At 40.2% G+C, this 20,850-nt stretch overlaps 1 protein-coding gene across 1 annotated transcript; it reads right to left on the reverse strand.

Annotated features, from left to right (window-relative positions):
- Window positions 1-7,643: 7,643 nt before the first annotated feature.
- penka (proenkephalin a) lies at window positions 7,644-20,306 on the reverse strand. Its single transcript, XM_028473209.1, has 3 exons — window positions 20,099-20,306; window positions 18,594-18,740; window positions 7,644-8,267 (listed from the first exon to the last, which is right to left on the reverse strand). The coding sequence occupies exons 2-3, from the start codon at window positions 18,735-18,737 to the stop codon at window positions 7,713-7,715; spliced, it is 699 nt and encodes a 232-aa protein (XP_028329010.1). The 5' UTR covers window positions 18,738-18,740; window positions 20,099-20,306; the 3' UTR covers window positions 7,644-7,712.
- Between the last annotated feature and the right edge of the window lie 544 nt (window positions 20,307-20,850).

Below are 20,850 nucleotides of genomic sequence, written 5' to 3' on the forward strand. Positions count from 1 at the left end.
TCCAGTCACCTGTGTGGAAGACAGCAGCGGTTAGCGTTGTGCAGATTTTAAAAAATGCAGTTATCACAACAAAAATCCAAAAACAGACAAATCATATCTAGACAGAGGGAAAATGTTGGTCAATTGTTTATTAATAATGATTTATGAGCTCCACAAGTGGAAAAACTGATGTTTAAAAAGGACATTTTTTCATTGACCTTAATTGTTATTAAGAGAGACTAATTAAAAATACTGTATGAAATTCAGGTTTAAGATAAAATTCCAAGATTTTCCAAACATCATCTACGATGACTCCATATTTTGTCTTTTTTTGTAATGAACATTGCTATAATATATTTAGCAAGTACATGTTTACATTAACGTTGACAGTCAAATATTTTGATGCACTGCTCAATTATTGATCAATCATAAATGTTTGATGAACCATAATTGTGCAGATGTTTGTGTAGGACAGTCTGAAGATGAGCTGTAGACAGTAGAAGAAAAAAGAAAGAAGATGCAGAATAACAATATGTAACAATAATAATTATAATTATAATTATTATTATTATTATTATTACGATAATGGTTGCATTCATGCCACACTTTATGACAGAGTGTGAGCTGTAAGCTTTGGTATCAGCTGACAATGTTTGACTTTAGTGATACTGTAATCACATCTTTGAACCTTCACATATTTCACAGTCAGTGGGTGTGACTGTGTGAACTATATAACGTGCTGTAATACACTAATATATAATTAATTAGGCAGCGGCATATCTCACAGCTTGTTTCTCAGTAAAGTTTAGATTGTTGGTCAGGGTCACACACACACACACACACACACACACACACACACACACACACACACACACACACACACACACACACACACACACACACACACACACACACACACACACACACACACACACACACACACGTTCCGGCTGTGATGGAGTAACAGTTAGGGCAGGGGTCTGCAACCAGCGGCTCTGGAGCCTCATGTGGCTCTTTGACTCTTTTGCAATGGCTCCCTGTAGCTTTAAAAAAATATGTTAAAATAATGAATTGCTATTTCTTACAGAGGGTATTGATGATTAATGACATTAACTTCAAATAAAATGATGATGAAACAATTGGTTAACCTAAAAATAAATCACATTGTGCAATAACTCTGCCACCTTCCTACTTCAACTTTCCCTGCACCTGTGGTAAACCTTACGTTTTAAAGATAACTAAACTAACAAAAAGACTATTGTGGAAGAAAACAGAGTTTGTATTTGTGTGGGGAAATATGTATGCTTGATATGTTGCAAGAAATGAGCAATTAGCATGTGTTCACCGACATGATCATGTGTTCTCAAATTCAAGTTATTTTTAGTAGCCCTTCAAATCCATTAACTCATAAAAGTGTTTGTTATTATTTTAACTGTATAGAATTTTATACACTGCATTGTCTTCATTGAGATGGGTTTTTTTTGCGGCTCCGGAAGTACTTTAATCCAGGCAAGATTAGGCAAAATGGCTCCTTTGAGAGTAAAGGTTGCATACCCCTGAGTTAGGGTTTATAATCTAAGGGTCACTGGTACTAATCCACCAGTCCCACATGTTCGGTTAGCTTAGCACGTAGCCACCAGTCCCATGTGCTTGGTTAATTTAACATGTAGCCAACAATCCCACATGTTTAGCTAGCTTAGCACGTAGCCACCAGTCCTGCATCTTTGGTTAGCTTAGCACATAGCCAATAGTTCCGCATGTTTGGTTAGCTTAGCACGTAGCCACTAGTTCCACATGTTTGGTTAGCTTAGCACGTAGCCACTAGTCCCACATAGTTGGTTAGTTTAGCACGTAGCCATCAGTCGATATGTTTATTAGCTTAGCATGTAGCCACCAGTCCACATTTTTGGTTGGCTTAGCATGTAGCCACCTGTCCCACCTGATTGGTTAGTTTAGCACGTTGCCACCAGTACCACATCTTTGGTTATCTTAGTATGTAGCCACTAGTCCCACATGTTTGGTTAGCTTAGCACATAGCCACCAGTCATACATGTTTGATTAGTTTATCACATAGCCACCAGTCCAAGATATTTGGTTAGCTTAGCATGTAGCCACCAGTCCTGCATCTTTGGTTAGTTTTGCACATAGTCACCAGTTCCACATGTTTGGATAGCTTAGCACGTAGCCACCAGTCCCACATGATTGGTTAATTTAGCACAAAGCCACCAGTTCCACATGTTGGGATAGCTTAGCACGTAGCCACCAGTCCTGCATCTTTGGTTAGCTTAGCACATAGCCAATAGTTCCGCATGTTTGGTTAGCTTAGCACTTAGCCACTAGTTCCACATGTTTGGTTAGCATAGCACGTAGCCACTAGTCCCACATAGTTGGTTAGTTTAGCACGTAGCCATCAGTCGATATGTTTATTAGCTTAGCATGTAGCCACCAGTCCACATTTTTGATTGGCTTAGCATGTAGCCACCTGTCCCACCTGATTGGTTAGTTTAGCACGTTGCCACCAGTACCACATCTTTGGTTATCTTAGTATGTAGCCACTAGTCCCACATGTTTGGTTAGCTTAGCACATAGCCACCAGTCATACATGTTTGATTAGTTTATCACATAGCCACCAGTCCAAGATATTTGGTTAGCTTAGCATGTAGCCACCAGTCCCACATGGTTGGTTAGTTTAGCACGTAGCCATCAGTCGATATGTTTATTAGCTTAGCATGTAGCCACCAGTCCACATTTTTGGTTAGCTTAGCATATAGCCACCTGTCCTATCTGGTTGGTTAGCTTAGCATGTAGCCACCAGTCCCAAATTTGGTTATCTTAGTATGTAGCCACTAGTACCACATGTTTGGTTAGCTTAGCACATAGCCACCAGTCATACATGTTTGGTTAGTTTAGCACATAGCCACCAGTTCCACATGTTGGGATAGCTTAGCACGTAGCCACCAGTCCCACATGATTGGTTAATTTAGCACGAAACCACCAGTTCCACCTGTTTGGTTAGCTTAGCACGTAGCCACTAGTACCACATGTTTGATTAGTTTAACACGTAGCCACTAGTCCCACCTGTTTGGTTAGTTTAGCATGTAGCCACCAGTCCACATTTTTGGTTAGCTTAGCACGTAGCCACCCGCCCCACCTGGCTGGTTAGTTCAGCTCGTAGCCACTAGTCCCACATATTTGGTTAGTTTAGCACGTAGCCACCAGTCCCACATAATTGGTTAGTTTATCACATAGCCAGTCCCACATATTTGGTTAGCTTAGCATGTAGCCACCAGTCCTGAATCTTTGGTTAGCTTAGCACATAGCCACCAGTCCCACCGGTTTGGTTAGCTTAGCACATAACCACCAGTCCCACATGGTTGGTTAGTTTAACACATAGCCACCAGTTCCACATGTTTGGTTAGTTTCACCTGGCGAATGTCCGCTCACTGGCAAATAAAATGGATGAACTGCTGCTTCTAAACACCAGAAACTCAGACTTTTGCAGATCCGCCGCCCTGTGTTTTACTGAAACCTGGCTCAGTGAACTCATCCCGGACAGCTCTCTACATCTACCGGACTTTCAGCTCCTCAGAGCGGACTGCGTAAAAGAGCTCTCTGGGAAGACGAGGGGCGGCGGAATATGCTTTTACATTAACCAAGGTTGGTGTACAGATGTCACAGTGTTGAAACAGACGTGTAGCCCTAATCTGGAGAGTTTTTTCATAAACTGTAAACCGTTTTATTCTCCACGGGAGTTCTCCTCGTTTGTTATGGTCGGTGTTTACATCCCACCTCAGGCTTGTGTAACAGAGGCGTTACAGCACCTGGCCGACCAGATAGCAGACGTGGAGAAAAAACATCCCGACTCTTTGCTAATCATTCTCGGGGATTTTAACAGAGCAAATCTAACCCACGAACTCCCTAAATACAGACAGCATATAAAGTGCCCCACCAGGGGTGCTAACACACTGGACCACTGCTACACTGTAATAAAGGATTCATATCACTCTGTTCCCCGTGCAGCTTTGGGGCTCTCTGATCACTGTCTGATTCATCTCATCCCCACCTACAGGCATAAGTTTAAATCTGCTAAACCTGTAGTAAGGACTGTAAAGAAATGGACAGAGGAGTCAAAGCAGGAGTTACAGGACTGCTTTGACTGCACTGATTGGAGTGTTTTTGAAGCTGCATCAGACAACCTGGATGAACTGACTGATACTGTGACATCTTACATCAGATTCTGTGAGGACATGTGTGTGCAGACCAAGACTTTCTGCACATACAACAACAACAAACCCTGGTTCACACCTCAACTTAGGATGCTACGTCAGGCTAAGGAGGAAGCCTACAGGAGTGGGGACAGGGACCTGTTCAGGCAAGCCAAGTACACACTATCCAGGGAGATCAAAGTAGCCAAGAGGTGCTACACTGAGAAGCTAAAACAAAGCTTCTCAAACAAAGATCCTTCTGCAGTGTGGAAAAGCCTACATGAAGTTACCAACTACAGGAAACCCTCCCCCCACCCCACTGGTAACAAAAGACTAGCTAGAGACCTGAACAGCTTCTACTGCAGGTTTTCACACCCACCCCCCAGCTCATTAGCATCAGCCCATCACCTGGACTCTGCCCTTCCTGCTCCCCCTACTCCCCCCCCTACCTCACCCTCTGTCCCCCCACCTGCCCTGAAGATCAATGAAAGAGATGTGTGCCAGCTTTTCAAAAAACAAAAGATCAAAAAGGCTCCAGGACCAGACGGAGTGTCTCCTTCCTGCCTGAAAGCCTGTGCTGAGCAGCTGGCACCCATCTTCACACGGATCTTCAACACATCACTGGAGCTGTGTGAAGTACCTTCCTGCTTCAAAAGTTCCAGCATCATCCCAGTCCCCAAGAAACCTGCCATCACAGGACTTAATGACTATCGACCCATTGCTCTGACGTCTGTAGTCATGAAGTCCTTTGAGAGGCTGGTTCTGAGCCACCTGAAAAAGATCACAGGACCCCTGCTGGACCCCCTGCAGTTTGCCTATCGGGCAAACAGGTCTGTCGAGGATGCAGTCAACATTGGACTGAACTACATCCTGCACCACCTCGACTCCCCAGGGACCTACGCTAGGATCCTGTTTGTGGATTTCAGCTCTGCATTCAACACCATCATCCCGGACATCCTTCACCAGAAACTCACCCAGCTCACAGTGCCGGCCTCCACCTGTCAGTGGATCACCAACTTCCTGACTGACAGGAAGCAGCAAGTAAGGCTGGGAAGCATCACATCTGGCACCCGGTCACTCAGCACTGGCGCCCCCCAGGGGTGTGTTCTCTCCCCACTGCTATTCTCCCTCTACACCAATGACTGCACCTCAGGGGACCCCTCTGTGAAACTCCTGAAGTTTGCAGATGACACCACCGTCATCGGTCTCATCCGGGACGGGGACGAGTCTGCCTTCAGACGGGAGGTGGAACAGCTGGCTCTTTGGTGCAGTCAGAACCACCTGGAACTGAACCCGTTCAAGACCGTGGAGATGACAGTGGACTTCAGAAGAAATCCCCCCCCACTCCCCCCCCTTACCATTTTAAATAGGGAATTGGCTACCGTGGACTCCTTCAGGTTCTTGGGATCCACAATCTCACAGGACCTGAAGTGGACCTCCCACATAGACTCAACCAGGAAAAAGGCACAGCAGAGGATGTACTTCCTGCGTCAGCTGAGGAAGTTCAACCTGCCCCAGGAGCTGCTGATCATGTTCTACACCTCCATCATTCAGTCTGTTCTGTGCACCTCCATCACTGTCTGGTTTGGATCTTCAACCAAACTAGACAGACACAGACTACAAAGGATAGTCAGGACTGCAGAAAAGATCATTGGTGTTGATCTGCCCTCCATCCAAGACTTATACCTGTCCAGGGTCAGGAAACGGGCAGGTAGCATCACTGCAGACCCCTCCCACCCTGCACACAATCTGTTTAAACTCCTCCCCTCTGGCAGACGCTACAGATCACTGTACGCCAAAACAACCCGCCATAAAAACAGTTTCTTCCCCCAGGCTGTCACTCTGATCAACACTAAACAGTCAAAGAGTGTCAGTCCTGTTTCTGTGAAAAAACCCTGGAACCAAACATAACAACCCTGGATCAATCTGACACTGAGAATGTTCATGTACATACCTTTAATTTAAATGTTCTACTGCACTACTTATCAATGCTCTACTGCACTATTTTCCTTTTATTATTATTATATTTTATTATTATCTTTCTTTTCTATTATTTTCCTTCTTTTATCTTATTTTTTTATTTTTATTTTGTATCTATTTAATTATTTTTTTATACTATTATTATTATTATTATTATTATTATTATTATTATTATTATTATCATCTTGTTATTTGCACATTCTAGTCTAACTACTGTTTATATTTATACTTATGTTTATACTTATTTTCATCTTTTCTAGCTGATTGTTTATTGTTGAAAAATTTTTGTTTTCACTATTGGAGAGAGCACAGTTGACCGAGTCAAATTCCTCGTGTGTACAACATACACTTGGCGAATAAAGATGATTCTGATTCTGATGAAGCCACCAGTCCCATATGTTTGGTTAGCTTAGCACGTAGCCACTAGTCCCACATGTTTGGCTAGTTTAGCATGAAGCCACCAGTCCCATATGTTTGGTTAGCTTAGCACGTAGCCACTAGTCCCACATGTTTGGTTAGTTTAGCATGAAGCCACCAGTCCCATATGTTTGGTTAGCTTAGCACGTAGCCACTAGTCCCACATGTTTGATTAGCTTAGCATGTAGCAACTAGTCCCACATGTTTGGTTAGCTTAGCACATAGCCACCAGTCCCGTACGTTTGGTTAGTTTATAATGAGTGTAGGGGACCTTTGTTCCCCTACGTGTGGCTGCGCTGACTCAGCATGGTCAATGTAAAAGGGCGGGGCTATGCTCTCAGGGTTCACTGATTGGTTCAAAGTGTGGTGCAGGTTGTTTTTTTAGTGTTGATCTTTTCTCTCAAGCGATGAGAAGCGTTCACTGATTACAGTAATCAACGCTAAGAACATATGATTATCTGTTAATCACTCTGAGGAGGTGTGAACGATACATGTTCTCAGTGGGAAACCATCACTGGATCTGCTTTCATTTACATAAAACATTTTGAACAGTTGCTCCTCACACATTAGGATGTCAGATCAGTGTAAAACTAGGGATGGACTTTTGATGTATTCATGTATTTCCTACAGACCTCGAAGGCAACACTGTGTCCAGAGGCTCCTCCCATGATGATGAGGTTTATTATTAATAATATATTACTCATTAATAACTAATGTTCCATGTATTACTCTGAGGATTATCTGTTAGTTTGTGTATTTACTGTGTGTTTCTCCTGCAGCAGATCTCACCACATGAACTTTTATTTTGAAAATCTAAATCTGAAAACATGTTTAATGAGTAATTCTCCTTTGTTTGTTGTGAACACATTTATTAATATGCATTCATTTATTGATCTTTCAGCAGGCAATGGGTGCCAGAGAACCAATCAGCTTCATTTTAAACTCTGACTTTGACGGAGAACCTGCAATCACCGCTGGAGAAACCACACAATGACTCAGCACAAATCCATCACTTCTTTTAATAAATAACATGAAAACCAAAGAGAACAGAAAAATGATGAACACCAGACGGACACACAGTGAGCATCAGCAGACATGGGGGGCGTGGTCAGCCTCAGGGGGCGTGTCCTGTCAGTCCATGAAGCCTCCGTACCTCTTCCTCATCTCTCCGTCCTCCCACGCCCTCTTCATCCCTCCTCCTCCTCCCTTGCTGTTGTCCACCAGCCACTCAGGACGTCCCACTCTCCTCATGAAGCCCCCGTAGCGCTTCTTTAGGCCCCGCCCCAGCACCGCCTCCACCAGGCCGCCGTCAGCCCGCCTCATGAAGCCCCCGTACCTCTTTAGGGCATCACCTGGCCCCCCGCCATGTTCCGTACCCTCATTGAGGACCTTGAGGATCTGCAGGCGGATGTTCTCCTCTTCGTCTTCATCCTCGGGCGTGGCCGAGGAAGACGAGGAAGATGAAGATGAGGAGCGGCGGGACATGAAGCCGCCGTAGCGCTTCATGAAGCCGCCGTACTTCTTCTCCAGTTGATGCTCGGCCGACTCCGCCCCCTCCACCTCCTCCTCCTGCTGCGGTTTGGGAGGCTCCGCCCCCTCCTCCTCCTCCTCCTCCACCAATAAGACGCTCTGACACTGACGGAGCTTCTGAGGATCCAACGCTCCGTCACATTCCACCGAACATGTCTGAGGACACACACACACACACCAGGTCATCATCGATCAACACAAAGCAGACAAACACACACACACACACACACACCCCAGAATCACACAAAACAATGATTAAAACACACAACAACAAAGCGACAAAAAGAATGAATGCATGAATCCAAAAGACTGCACATAGCAATGACAAAAACACACAAAAATACACAAAACTACACAAAACAAAGATAAAGAAGGACAGAAGACACACAAAGCCATTACAAAAGTACACAAAATCAAAAATGTATATAGAAAATTAAACAAAAACACATAAAATTACAACACAAATAAAGAAAACAACAAAAATATACAAAAAAAGATTAAAAAAATGCACAAAAGGAAATAAAACACACAAAGCCATAACAAAAGTACACAAAATCGCAAAAACAATGCACAAAATGACTCGAAAACACTTAAAATTACAACACAAATACACAAAACAACACTAAAAACACAAAACAATGATAAAAAAATACACAAAAGCACACAACATGACCAAAAACTCACAAAATCATCCTTACAAATGTACACAAAAACACAATTGACAATAAAGATAGACAAAAACACTTCAAAATGACACAAAACAACAATAGACAAATACATTTAAATGAGTTCTGATGAACTACGGCCGGGCCCGCGGAACGTCTCCACACCAAATAGCACGTTCCCGAAAATACAGTCAAATGACCGAGTAAAACAAAGAAATTGTGCGAATCTACGTCAAATTACCTATGAAATGATATATCACACGACTATGTCTGTTCCAATGAATTAAGAAATGACTGGAAAAGGGGGTGGGCCCCCATCACCCCCCCTTTTCAAAAACATCTCAGAGAGGCTTTTGACATCCGCTCATAGAATATCCATATCAAATTACAGCCCGATTTAACGAGCATTAACGGAGGAGTGGTCATTTGACGGCTGGTGCCGCTGTGTCACATACTGAGTAATGGGCCCCAGTCATATAGTCATATAATGGTATCTGTCAATGATTCTGTACCACCAACTGTCGCAATATTTGTCTCACAAAGAAAGGAGAAAATGACTTTCATGGAAATTGCAGAAAAAAGGGGGGTGGCCTCCTAATCAAATTGTGTGAGGCATAATTATAATCTATGTTGAATTACCTTTGAAAAGATATATCACTGTGATCCCATAAAATTGGAAATGACCAAAAATGGGGGGTGGGCCCCCGGTCCCCCTTTTCAGAAAAGGGCTCCGAGCATCTCATCATTTTCATTCATAAAGTATTCATACCAGACTGCATTCTGATCTAACGAGAACTAACAGAGGAGTAGTCATTTGAAAAATGGGGCCCGTTGGTATGTGCCAATGATTCGGGACCGCCATCCGACGTAATATTTGACTCGCAAATAAATGAGAAATTGACTTTCTTTATTTTTTTCTAACCGAAAAACCGGGCTCTGTGCGTCAATGCGTACACATCCATATATTATACCTACCAAATTTCAGCCTGATCCGTTCACGATTAACAGAGGAGTAGCGATTTTAACTAGTGTACACAAGAAGAAGAAGAAGGAGGAAGTGAGTACGGTAACCCAGCCTAAAAACACACAAAACAACAGTGCAGTGTGCAGACATAGATTTCTGCACAATCTGCTGTGTTGTTGTGTTTTGCAGCTGTTGTGTAACACGTGAACATTCAGACTGTGCTGCAGAGCTGCTGTGGACCACTAGGTGATGCTAACCAACCACGTGTCTGTGCAACAGGAAGGGAAAAACACTTGAAATCCTCATCGTTCATCATTGAGATTAATTAAAGAAATCAGAGCCGTTCACTCTTTGGGAGAAACTCAAGTGATTTTAAGAGAAAATTAAATCACAAATGAACATTTATTCATTAAAGCAGGAAGGTCGTGGGGTGTTTCTGTGTGGAGTTTGCATGTTCTCCTGAGGGGTATTCCATAAAGGAGGGTTAACAAACTCTGAGTCTATCCATAAACTCTGGGTCAACATATCCCACGATGGGAAACTCTGGGTATCGGATTCCATTACAGCTGGTATGAAGTGTGTTAATCAACCCTGAGTATGTAAACCTTGGGTTACTGACGTGCATGCACGCGATAAAAAGCCATCATCAATGGATCGAAGATGACTTGAGCTGCCATGACAACCAAACGGAAGAGAGTGATTTATTCACCGTAATGGATGAAATAAGCCGGTGTTTGATGAATATGAGCCTGTTCTAAAGCTGCATTGAGTCTTCAGTGACTATAGTGGCTTAAATCACCCTTAATTAGTCACACTTTTTGGTCGCTTCATCACTTTATTGCTTCAGTGACGTGACGAGCAGTGAATAATATGAATAAAATGTGTCTGAGGAGACGTGTCAGCAGCATAGGATGGCTGCATAGAGAGCCCTCGTGTTACACTGGATATAAAGACAGTAAATGCCGCTTGATATTGCATCATTTATATTGATTTTTAATGTAATATTGTCACCAGTCATCTCAACGTCCTAAAAAATGTCATAAATAAACACTGAAGCAGGACTCGAACCCGCGACCCATCACTTCCAAGCGCAGTGTCACAATTCACTACGCCATCATACCTTCAAAGATGCATGATCTACAGATTTAACTGTATAACAATATATAACAACAATCAAGCCTTAAAAGTGGATTTATTTAAATGATCATCTCCTCCTTTATATTATCCACAGGTTTGTATTCAGTGAACTTTACTACAGACGTCAGTAGATGTTTTAATGCAGATCAATCTCTCAGTGACTTTCCCTTAATGCTCTGTATCCACAATGTTATAAAGAAAATTACCCTTTGCACAAAAATTTTTTTTTAAAAAAGTAAAGCAACACAACATTAGTAATGATGTGAACACGTCTGTGGTGTGTGATGTTACTAATGTGTTTCAGAGAAAAGTGTTAAGGTTCATTAAAGTGTTCAGATATGGTGTTCAGGTGGGCGGAGCCAGGTAGAAACCCAGGGTTTCTTTGATAAAACCTGCCAGCGACCAGGTTTAGTTCACGGACAATGTTGCCATGGTAACATACTCAGAGAAGAACATACCTTGCGTTTAGGAATGAGATACTCAGAGTTTCCCTCATTTGAGCCTGAACATACTCAGAGTTAGAACATAACCTGCTTTATGGAATACCCCTCTGCTGATCCACCTCACGGGTCTGCACTAAAGATAACTACTGGCAGCTGATTGGCTGAGACACTCAGCTTCAGGATCAGAAGAGTTTGATGACATGGGAAAAGCAGCGTGGTGAGAGGGGGCGGGGCTAAACCAGGTAAGTCTGGTTGTTTTAAGAACACGTTGATTTGTGTGAAAAAGAGATCTGCACAGTTGGATCATTGCAGGTAAAGAAAAACACGTTGATGAAATAACCCGTTGTTGAGTACTGACTAGTTTGCGTTCAGCTCATCTATTTTAATAAAACATCAGTAACAATGGTAATAAACACACAAAAAAGACAAAAAAATGACATCAAGGACACAAAAAAATCACAAAAGTACATGAACAAAAAAAAAAGAAGAAAAGTAGACCAAGAGACACTAAATAACCAGAAAAAACAACACACAACAAAAAAAGACAACAAAGATACAAATAATACACAAACGCATTCCAAATAGAGTGAAAATGACAATAAATTAAAAAATCATCAAAGTAAACAAAGAGATGAAACTATTAAAAATAATACTAAAAATAAAGATAAAAATACAAAACAACAAAAATGAGACAAAAAATAAAAAAGACAAAACATGAACAACAAAAATGACAAAAAATGACATCAAGGATAATCAAAAATACACAAAAGTACATAAACAAATGCCAAAAGGACTGAAAACAACAAGAAAATCAACTATTAAAGTAAACCATGAGACACAAAATAAATAGAAAAAAACAACACAAAAAACAACAAGGGGGCAAAATAATAAGAAAAACGCCAAACAACAAAAAAATAGGATACAAACAAAACAAAAAATTCATATAAACGCACACCAAAAAGAGTGATCACAACAGAAAATAAAAAAATCATCAAAGTAAACCAAGAGACAAAAACAACCAGAAAAACACAAAAACAACAAAAACAACAAAAAAACGACAGAAAATGACAAGGATTAACACAATACACAAATGTACACAAATGGCAAAAAAACTAAGAACAATAAGAAACAAAAAGACATAGTCATCAACATCCCCCACCAGAGTGGTTCTCATTATAACTCACAACCTTTTCCTAAATGTCCCAAATCTAAGAAGTTAGATGTACACATAAGAAAATATTATCACATCAGAATATAAAATTACTAACTATCTTAAACGGTTTCTAAGAAAAGCTGTCCCCTTTGAAGATACCTCGAACAGAGTAAAAAAAACAGAAAAGGGCAAAAACTGCGAAAAAAAATAATTGCACACTCCTCATTTTCAAACTCCATCAAGGTATTGATACCCTGAAACCACACACCAAATTTGGTAATCGTATCTTAAACGGTTTCTGAGAAAAGCTGTCTCATTTAAATAGGACGCACGGATGCACGGACGCATGCACGGATGGACGGAGCTCAAACCTATATCCCCCCTTCCACATTTGTGGCGGGAGAAAATAACAACCAAATAAACACAAAATCAACAATGTGACACAAAATAACAACAAAACAAGCTATTTCTTCAGCTGATTTTGTGTTATTTCATGCGTGTGTGTGTGTGTGTGTGTGTGTGTGCAGCATTGGAGCTGATGGGGTAAAGTGTGGTGTGTTGATGGTGGAACAGTGGAGCTCCTGAGTGAGAATGGAAATTGAATCACAGCATTTTTCTGATTAAAAGACACTTTTGGGACGTGGAGGAGTTTCTGCTCTACAATAAAGAGACGTTAATAAATCCCTGCAGAGAACCTGCAAACTCATCTCAGACGTTCATAAAGGCAGGGGATGGAGGAACAGACACACACACACACACACACACACACACACACACCCCCACACACACACACACACACACACACGCTGCTCTGCTAAAACTGGTGTCTGTGTCATCTGATGACTGACCTCAGCCTAACCAGCTACCACTCAGACTGAGTCACCAGTTAACACAATCACCAGCTGTTTTCCAACACCACACGCTTCAAGTGCGTGTCAGAGTTACTCATACTACTGTAACTAGTCAGTACTCAACAGCTGTCTGATACTGAGGGAACGGAGCTGCTCTTCTCCGAGTATGTTACCATGACAACATTGTCCGTGAACTAAACCTGGTCGCTGGCAGGTTTTATCAAAGAAACCCTGGGTTTCTACCTGGCTCCGCCCACCTGAACACCGTTTCTGAACACTTTAATGAACCTTAACACTTTTCTCTGAAACACATTAGTAACATCACACACCACAGACGTGTTCACATCATTACTAATGTTGAGTTGCTTGACATTTTTTTTTTTTCTTTTAAGGCTTGATTGTTGTTTTATATTGTTATACAGTTAAATCTGTAGATCGCGGCTCTTTGAAGGTGTGATGGCACAGTGAGTTGTGATGCTGCGTGTGGAAGTGATGGGTCGTGGGTTCGCGTCCTGCTTCAGTGTTTATTTATGACAATTTTTAGGACGTTGAGATGATTCTGGCGACAATATTACATTAAAAATCAATATAAATGATGCAATATCAAGCGGCATTTACTGTCTTTATATCCAGTGTAACAGGAGGACTCTCTATGCAGCCATCCTATGCTGATGACACGTCTCCTCAGACACATTTTATTCATATTATTCACCGCTCGTCACGTCACTGAAGCAATAAAGTGATGAAGCGACCAAAAAGTGTGACTAATTAAGGGTGATTTAAGCCACTATAGTCACTGAAGACTCAATGCACCTTTAGAACAGGCTCATATTCATCAAACACCGTCTTATTTCACCCATTACGGTGAATAAATCACTATTTTCTGGGTGGTTGCCATGGCAGCTCGACTCATCTTTGATCCATTGATGATGGCTTTTTATCGCGCGCGTGCACGTCAGTAACCCAAGGTTTACATACTCAGGGTTGATTGACCCACTTCATACCAGCTTTAATGGAATCAGATACCCAGAGTTTCCCATCGCGGGGTATGTTGACCCAGAGTTTATGGATAGACTCAGAGTTTGTTAACCCTCCTTTATGGAACACCCCTCAGAACACGGAGCACTTTGATCTCACATGAGGTAAAAACAACATTAATGGTCCAATGTTTGCAGTTCCACGTTTAAATTATACATAAAGTCTGTAAGTCAGAGACAATATAAAATCACTAAGTGACAGATTTCTTGGATTTTGTGACCAATTTTTTTTCACTTTAAGGAAATTTGGTGAAATATTTGGAGAAAATTTTCAGGAGTTTTGGGAAAACTAAGATTTCTTTCAACAATTTGAGTTTAAAAAGAACTTGATCATGTGATGTAAATGTGGGAAAACTGTACAAATATTGTGTAGTTTTATTTAATTTATGTATTTGGAAGGACTGAGACATATAGTACACAAGTTAATTATTTAATAATTTACACAATGATTCATGTTTTCTGTTGTTTTTACTTCCTCCTGCGGGACAGATTGGATGCTCTAAAGGGCTGGATTTAGCCCCCGAACCTTGAGTTTGACATGTGATGAAGAATAATGACCAATCTGTGCTTTAATACAGAATGAACAAAGGATTTGTGGGTTTTTGTTGTTTTATGTGTTTGTCATTATGTGTAATTTCCTTTCATTTTGTGTGTTTTTGTGTAGTGTTGTCTATTTTTCTGTCATTATGTGTACTTTTTGTGTATTTTTTTGTACTTTTGTGAGGTTTTTTGTCATTTTGTGTACTTTTGTTTCCCTTTTGAACATTCTTGTCGTCAACTTGGGTGTTTCTGAAGTCATTTTGTATTTTTGTGGTTGTTTTGTCATTATGTGTATTTATGTTCTCTTTTGGAGTCATTTTGTGTATTGTCCTCTAATTTGGTGCGTTTTTTTTGTCATTTTGTAAGTTTTTGTCGATTCTTTTGTCGTTATGTTTATATTTTTCCTGTTTTTGTGAATCTTTCTGTAATTTTGTGTGTTTTTTTGGAGAAACTTTGTGTATTTTTGTTTTCCTTTTGCATATTTTTGTCATCTTCGTGTGTGTTTCTGACTTTTGTGTAGATCATTTTGTGGTCATTTTGTACATTTTTATGTAGTTATTTGTATTTATGTGGTTGTTTTCACATATGTTTCTGTCTTTTTGTGCATTCCTTGGGATCATTTTGTGTGTTTTCCTCAAATGTGTTCAATGTTTCTTTTGTCATTTTGTGGTTTTTCGTTGTTTTTGTGTATCATTCTGTAATTTTGTGCATTTTTTGGAGCCATTTTGTGTATTTTTCTCTAAATGTGTGTTTTTTTGTCATTTTGTGTATTTTGGGTATGACAGCTGTTCTGTGAGATGATGTCTCGTGCAGTAAACGCTGTGATGAGAAGCTCTGAGAGTGTCTCTAGCACTCCATTAATAGGGGCGAGGCGGGGGTTTAATCAGAGCTCAGGTATCTGCTGAGACCCTGGAGGGGGGGATACAACATGTCATTGGATTGGCTCTTATTGGAGCCGCTGGAGAAATTCCCCTTTAATGGTCGACACAGAGGATTCCTGCTGAGCTTTCACTGCTGAGAGGGTTAATGAAGAGGAAAATTGAATTGAGGACTTATTGGCACCTCAGGGTGGGACAGTCTGTGTGTATGAGCAGAAACACACATATATAACCATGGCTTTACAGCTAGGGCTGGGCAATATATCCACATTTCTATTTTACCATTTTTTATTTCATAGCTTATTTTGTATCAAAATACTTATTTTAAACAAGCCATAGAAACAGAACTCACTCACACGTGCTGTCCCTTAGAGCAGGGGTTCTCAACCTTGGGGTCAGTTGGAGTGGGTCCCCAGATGCCTTCAATAAACTAAGAATATATTTTTGAACAATTTGAGCCCATTTTTGCTTATTTTTTTATCCTTTTTCTGCATTTTTGCTCCTTTTAATGCATTTTTGTTACATTACTCCTATTTCTACCACTTCACCATCACATTCCAATGCCTTTTCTGCAATTTGTTTTTCCACTTTTAAGACATTTTCAGCACTAATAAACCCTTTTCACCACTTTTCCACCCAATGCCACATATGTTGACCCATTATTGTCACTTTCAATCTACTTTCACCATATTTCATGATTATTTTTATTATTTTTTATTATTACACTTTGAACCCTTTTTACCACTTTTTAGGCCGGGCGACCAAACTCAAAACACCACTCCCTTTGTTCTTCTTGTTGTTGTTGTGTACACTAGTTAAAATCACTACTCCTCTGTTACTCGTGAATGGATCAGGCTGAAATTCGGTAGGTATAATCTATGGATGTGTACGCATCGATGCTTTGAACCCAATTTTCGATTTGGGGCCCAGGGGGCCCCAAGGGACACCAAAAGAAAAGAAAAATGAAAGTCGATTTCTCATTTATATGCCAGTCAAATATTACGACGGTTGGTGATACCAAATCATTGGCACATACCAATATATAAAAGGGGCCCATTACCCTGTACGTGTCACGGGGGCGCCAGGGGTCCCCATTTTTCAAATGACTACTCCTCAGTTAGTTCTCGTTAGATCGGAATGCGGTTTGGTATAAATAATCTATGAATGAATATAATGAGGTGCTCGGAGGTCTTTTTTTTTTTTTTTTTTTAAATGGGCCCGGGGGCCCACCCCCCATTGCCAGTGATTTTGAAATTTATGGGAACATAGTCGTGTGATATATCGTTTCAAAGGTTATTCAATGTAGATTAAGATTAGGTTTTGCACAATTCAATTAGGGGCCCACCCCCCTTTTTTTGGCAATTTCTATTAAAGTCGGTTTTTAAATTATTTTTGAGTCAAATATTGCGACAGTTGGTGGTACGGAATCGTTGACATACCAATATATGAATGAGGTCCATTTCTCCATATGTGTCACGGGGGCGCAAGGGCTCCCCAAACCGTAGTCAGACACACACACACAGACTGCAGTCGCTACAGTTGTGTTTTGAATGCACCTTATACAAACCCAGCATAAACATACAGAACAAGCCGCGGAAACAAACTGGTGCGGGCATTTAGGAATCAAAAAAAAGAATCAAAATTCAAACATCTTTGTAATGCTTCCGGAACCGGACGTTAGGAACCAGTTCATATTTGGAACCAGTTCTCGGTGCCCAACCCTACTTATAGATGGCCCTGACTTTACAGCATCAAAATTAACCCAGAATTGTCTTTCTGGACAGACTTAATTGAGTTAAAAATATTCAGATTCATATTGAATATCACCATTTTGAGACAAAACATTGCGATATTAATTTTTATCTATATGAAGATGTTGAAGGTGAAAATAATTTATGCTAAAGAGTAACTAAACCCCAAACCTGCTTTTTTCTGCTGAATACATATCTGTTTGGGTATTAAGTAGTGCTGTTTATTAATCCTAGTCCCACTCTTCACATTTTAGTAGAAATATTTTAATTTTACATTTTTTGGTTGTAAAATGTCAGAGTTACTGGCCACTAAGGGTTGAACGCCGGCTATTACCAGTGAATTTTGCAATTGGCTGAAACAGATTCTTTGAGATTCCTCTGCGTCACCAACTTTCACTGTTGTCCCCGCCCCTCCTATAAAAGCTGAGAGGAGGGAGGAGGGTTTCCTCCAATCACAGCCCTCATTGAGCATTGATTGACAGCTTAACTGAGGAAGTCCACAGCGTTCGGTGCAGTGATGTTTTTGACTCGGTGCTTCTATATAAGGAGCAGATTCTGGTCTAATCAGAGGGTTCATCAAGCTATGAGTGTGTTCCCGTCTGTCTCTGTGTGTGCGCTGACGTGTGTGTATCTTATTGTTATGTGTGTGAGGTGGTGTGAGAGCAGGGCTGTTTGCCCCTGAGTGGTGTCTGTTAGGCTATGCGTGAGCTTCACGTCGTGATTGTGTGTGTGTCTGTGGCTGTAGTGACAAATCTCAGCTTGTGAATTCGCTGTGTGTGTGTACAGACACATCATTGTGTGTATTATCGTCTGTCTCTGCACACAGCGCTATGGGCTGACAGAGTGGGCGTGTCTTACTGTTACAGCAGTAATCATAATCAAGGCATTTTTTTGAATTTCCCTCCTAGTGGCAGCTCAGCAAAACGCAGGGGTTTAGTTACTCCTGTAGATGTTTTAATCCTTCTTAAAGTTCATTTTTTGATACGGTTCAACCAAAAACACTTTAATACTGGACTGCTGTTACTTTCTGAAGATGATGTGTGTGTGTGTGTGTGTGTGTTACCAGAGTGGGGAAGGCGCTCTGTGCTCCCAGCAGTCGGTACACACACAATGCGCACTCCTTCCTGCAGTCGGCTGCACAAACCAGCGACACATACGCAGCCGCAGCCAGCATCCAAAGGTAGCTGCAGCGTGCAGAGGAGGCCATGGGCTGAGGACGCACAACACACACACACACACACACACGCCACAAAACAACAACGACAATGAGACAAAAAGAATGAATGCATGAATCCAAAAAACTGCACACAGCAATGACAAAAATACAAACGAATCATCTGAATAAATAGGATTTTTCCTTCCTTTTAACATTGACTGACTTGATGTTTGTTGCTCTTACATGAAAAGGACAGAATATTCTTATAGTTACAGATTAAAATCATTTTTTTTCTAATAAAAAAACCCATTATTTTAAACATCAAAGATTATTTGAGCTCAACGTGAAACTGTAAATATGTTTTAGTTTAAGTAATCAGTATTTCTCGGTGTAAACAGAGCAATTACTATGAATGCATACGTTCAAGGGAAAATTAATTTAAAAACTTGTAAATTCACGTGTTTTTGTACCAAACAACATTTAAGAAAGACACATTACCATATTGAGCTAAATACAAACATAAATAAAAACAAATGTTTCCTCTAAATATTATGGGTTGGACTTATTCTGATCATTTTCCCAAGACTTTTATGAAATAAATGTAATATTTGTGAAATGCTTTTTTTTTTCTCTCACTACAAACCAAACAAGCTTTTACCAATGATCACATATAAAACTCCAGACGCTGCGATTGTTCATAAATTGTTTTAAATAAAGGGAATTATTCTGTAAATAAATAAATCACTATTAATAAAAATATTTGTGTGACTTTTGCAATTTTAATGTGTTCTTTTTTATTTTTTAGAAATTCAGAATATAATTCATTAATATTTCATTTTTTCATTTAAGAAATAAAAATTGAAACGCTGAAATGTAGTATTAGGTTTTAAAATGACACATTTAAACCTTTAAAACGTTATGGATACAATCTAAACTGTAAGATTATGAGTTGTGAATGTTTTAAAAAAGCTAGTTAATAAGTGATTTCTTTATTGAAAAACTTATTGTGCAGATATTTACTTGTTAACATACAAATAACTGAGTTTTTTTATAATTAAATTGATAAAAAGCGAAATTCAGTGACAAAACCATTTATCTAGAAATAAAGTATGCTAAATATAATAAGAGATCATGTATACAGATTAAAATATCATTAGATTTTGAAAAAAAAAAGCTCTATATTATAAATAAATGGATTTGATGAGTTTATTTTCATCAAAGACTTGATTCTGATAGTGTTGAGTAAATAATGTGAGTATTTTACTCTTATATATTTAATGTGTGTCTGTGATGATTTAATGTGTTGATAAATGATAGTTTTTGTGTAAAAAAAAACTAAAAAAAAGTGTAAAATACAAAGATCGATAATAAGTTGAGGATCAATAATGTTTGATATTGATGACTTTTCTTACCTCTGCTTTGGTTCGGTCGGCGTTCCCTGGTCCGCTCACGCGCACACTCACGGATAACAGGCTGGGCAGGAGGCGCGAGGCTGTGTCCCCAAAGGAAGAGCGCGCGGGCTTTTATTTCTCCGTGCGCGCGCACAACGGTCGCCCCACAACTTAAAGCAGCAGACGGGAGCGCGCACTATCACACGCACACACACGCGCTCAACACGGTTTTAAGAGAGTCTCGGGCTGTGCACGCGCTGCGTTTGTTATAAACTTTGTGTGGATGACGTCACCGACCCCCCTGACCCCGCCCACTGTGAAACGCCCTCAAAAACGATGAAGATCAAAGAAATCAGAGATTTACATTTTCTACAACTTTTGATGTAGAAACTTTTAATCTGAGGGTCACATGATCAACATTCATGTTAGAATAACGACCAATCAGAGCTTTAACGGAAAACAACAAAGGAACTGTGTTTTTTTTTTGCATTTTGTTGTTGTTTTGTGAGTTTTTCTGCCATTTTATGTATTTGTTTTTGTTTTGTGTCATTTAGTGTATTTTGTTTTTGTGCATTACTGTTCTATACATTTTAAATAAGATAATAAAATAAAGATTTGATCAACTTACGGTTTCATACGAGGATGATTAATAATCACAGTTTATGAAAATAAGCTCTGTGGGTTTAAGACAACGATAGACCGGGCAGGACAAGGTGAGACAAGACTAAATAATACTAGGCAAGACAAGATTAAATAATGTAAAATAAGACAAG

Source organism: Gouania willdenowi, chromosome 17, assembly GCF_900634775.1.
Source record: "Gouania willdenowi chromosome 17, fGouWil2.1, whole genome shotgun sequence".
Taxonomy (NCBI): domain Eukaryota; kingdom Metazoa; phylum Chordata; class Actinopteri; order Blenniiformes; family Gobiesocidae; genus Gouania; species Gouania willdenowi.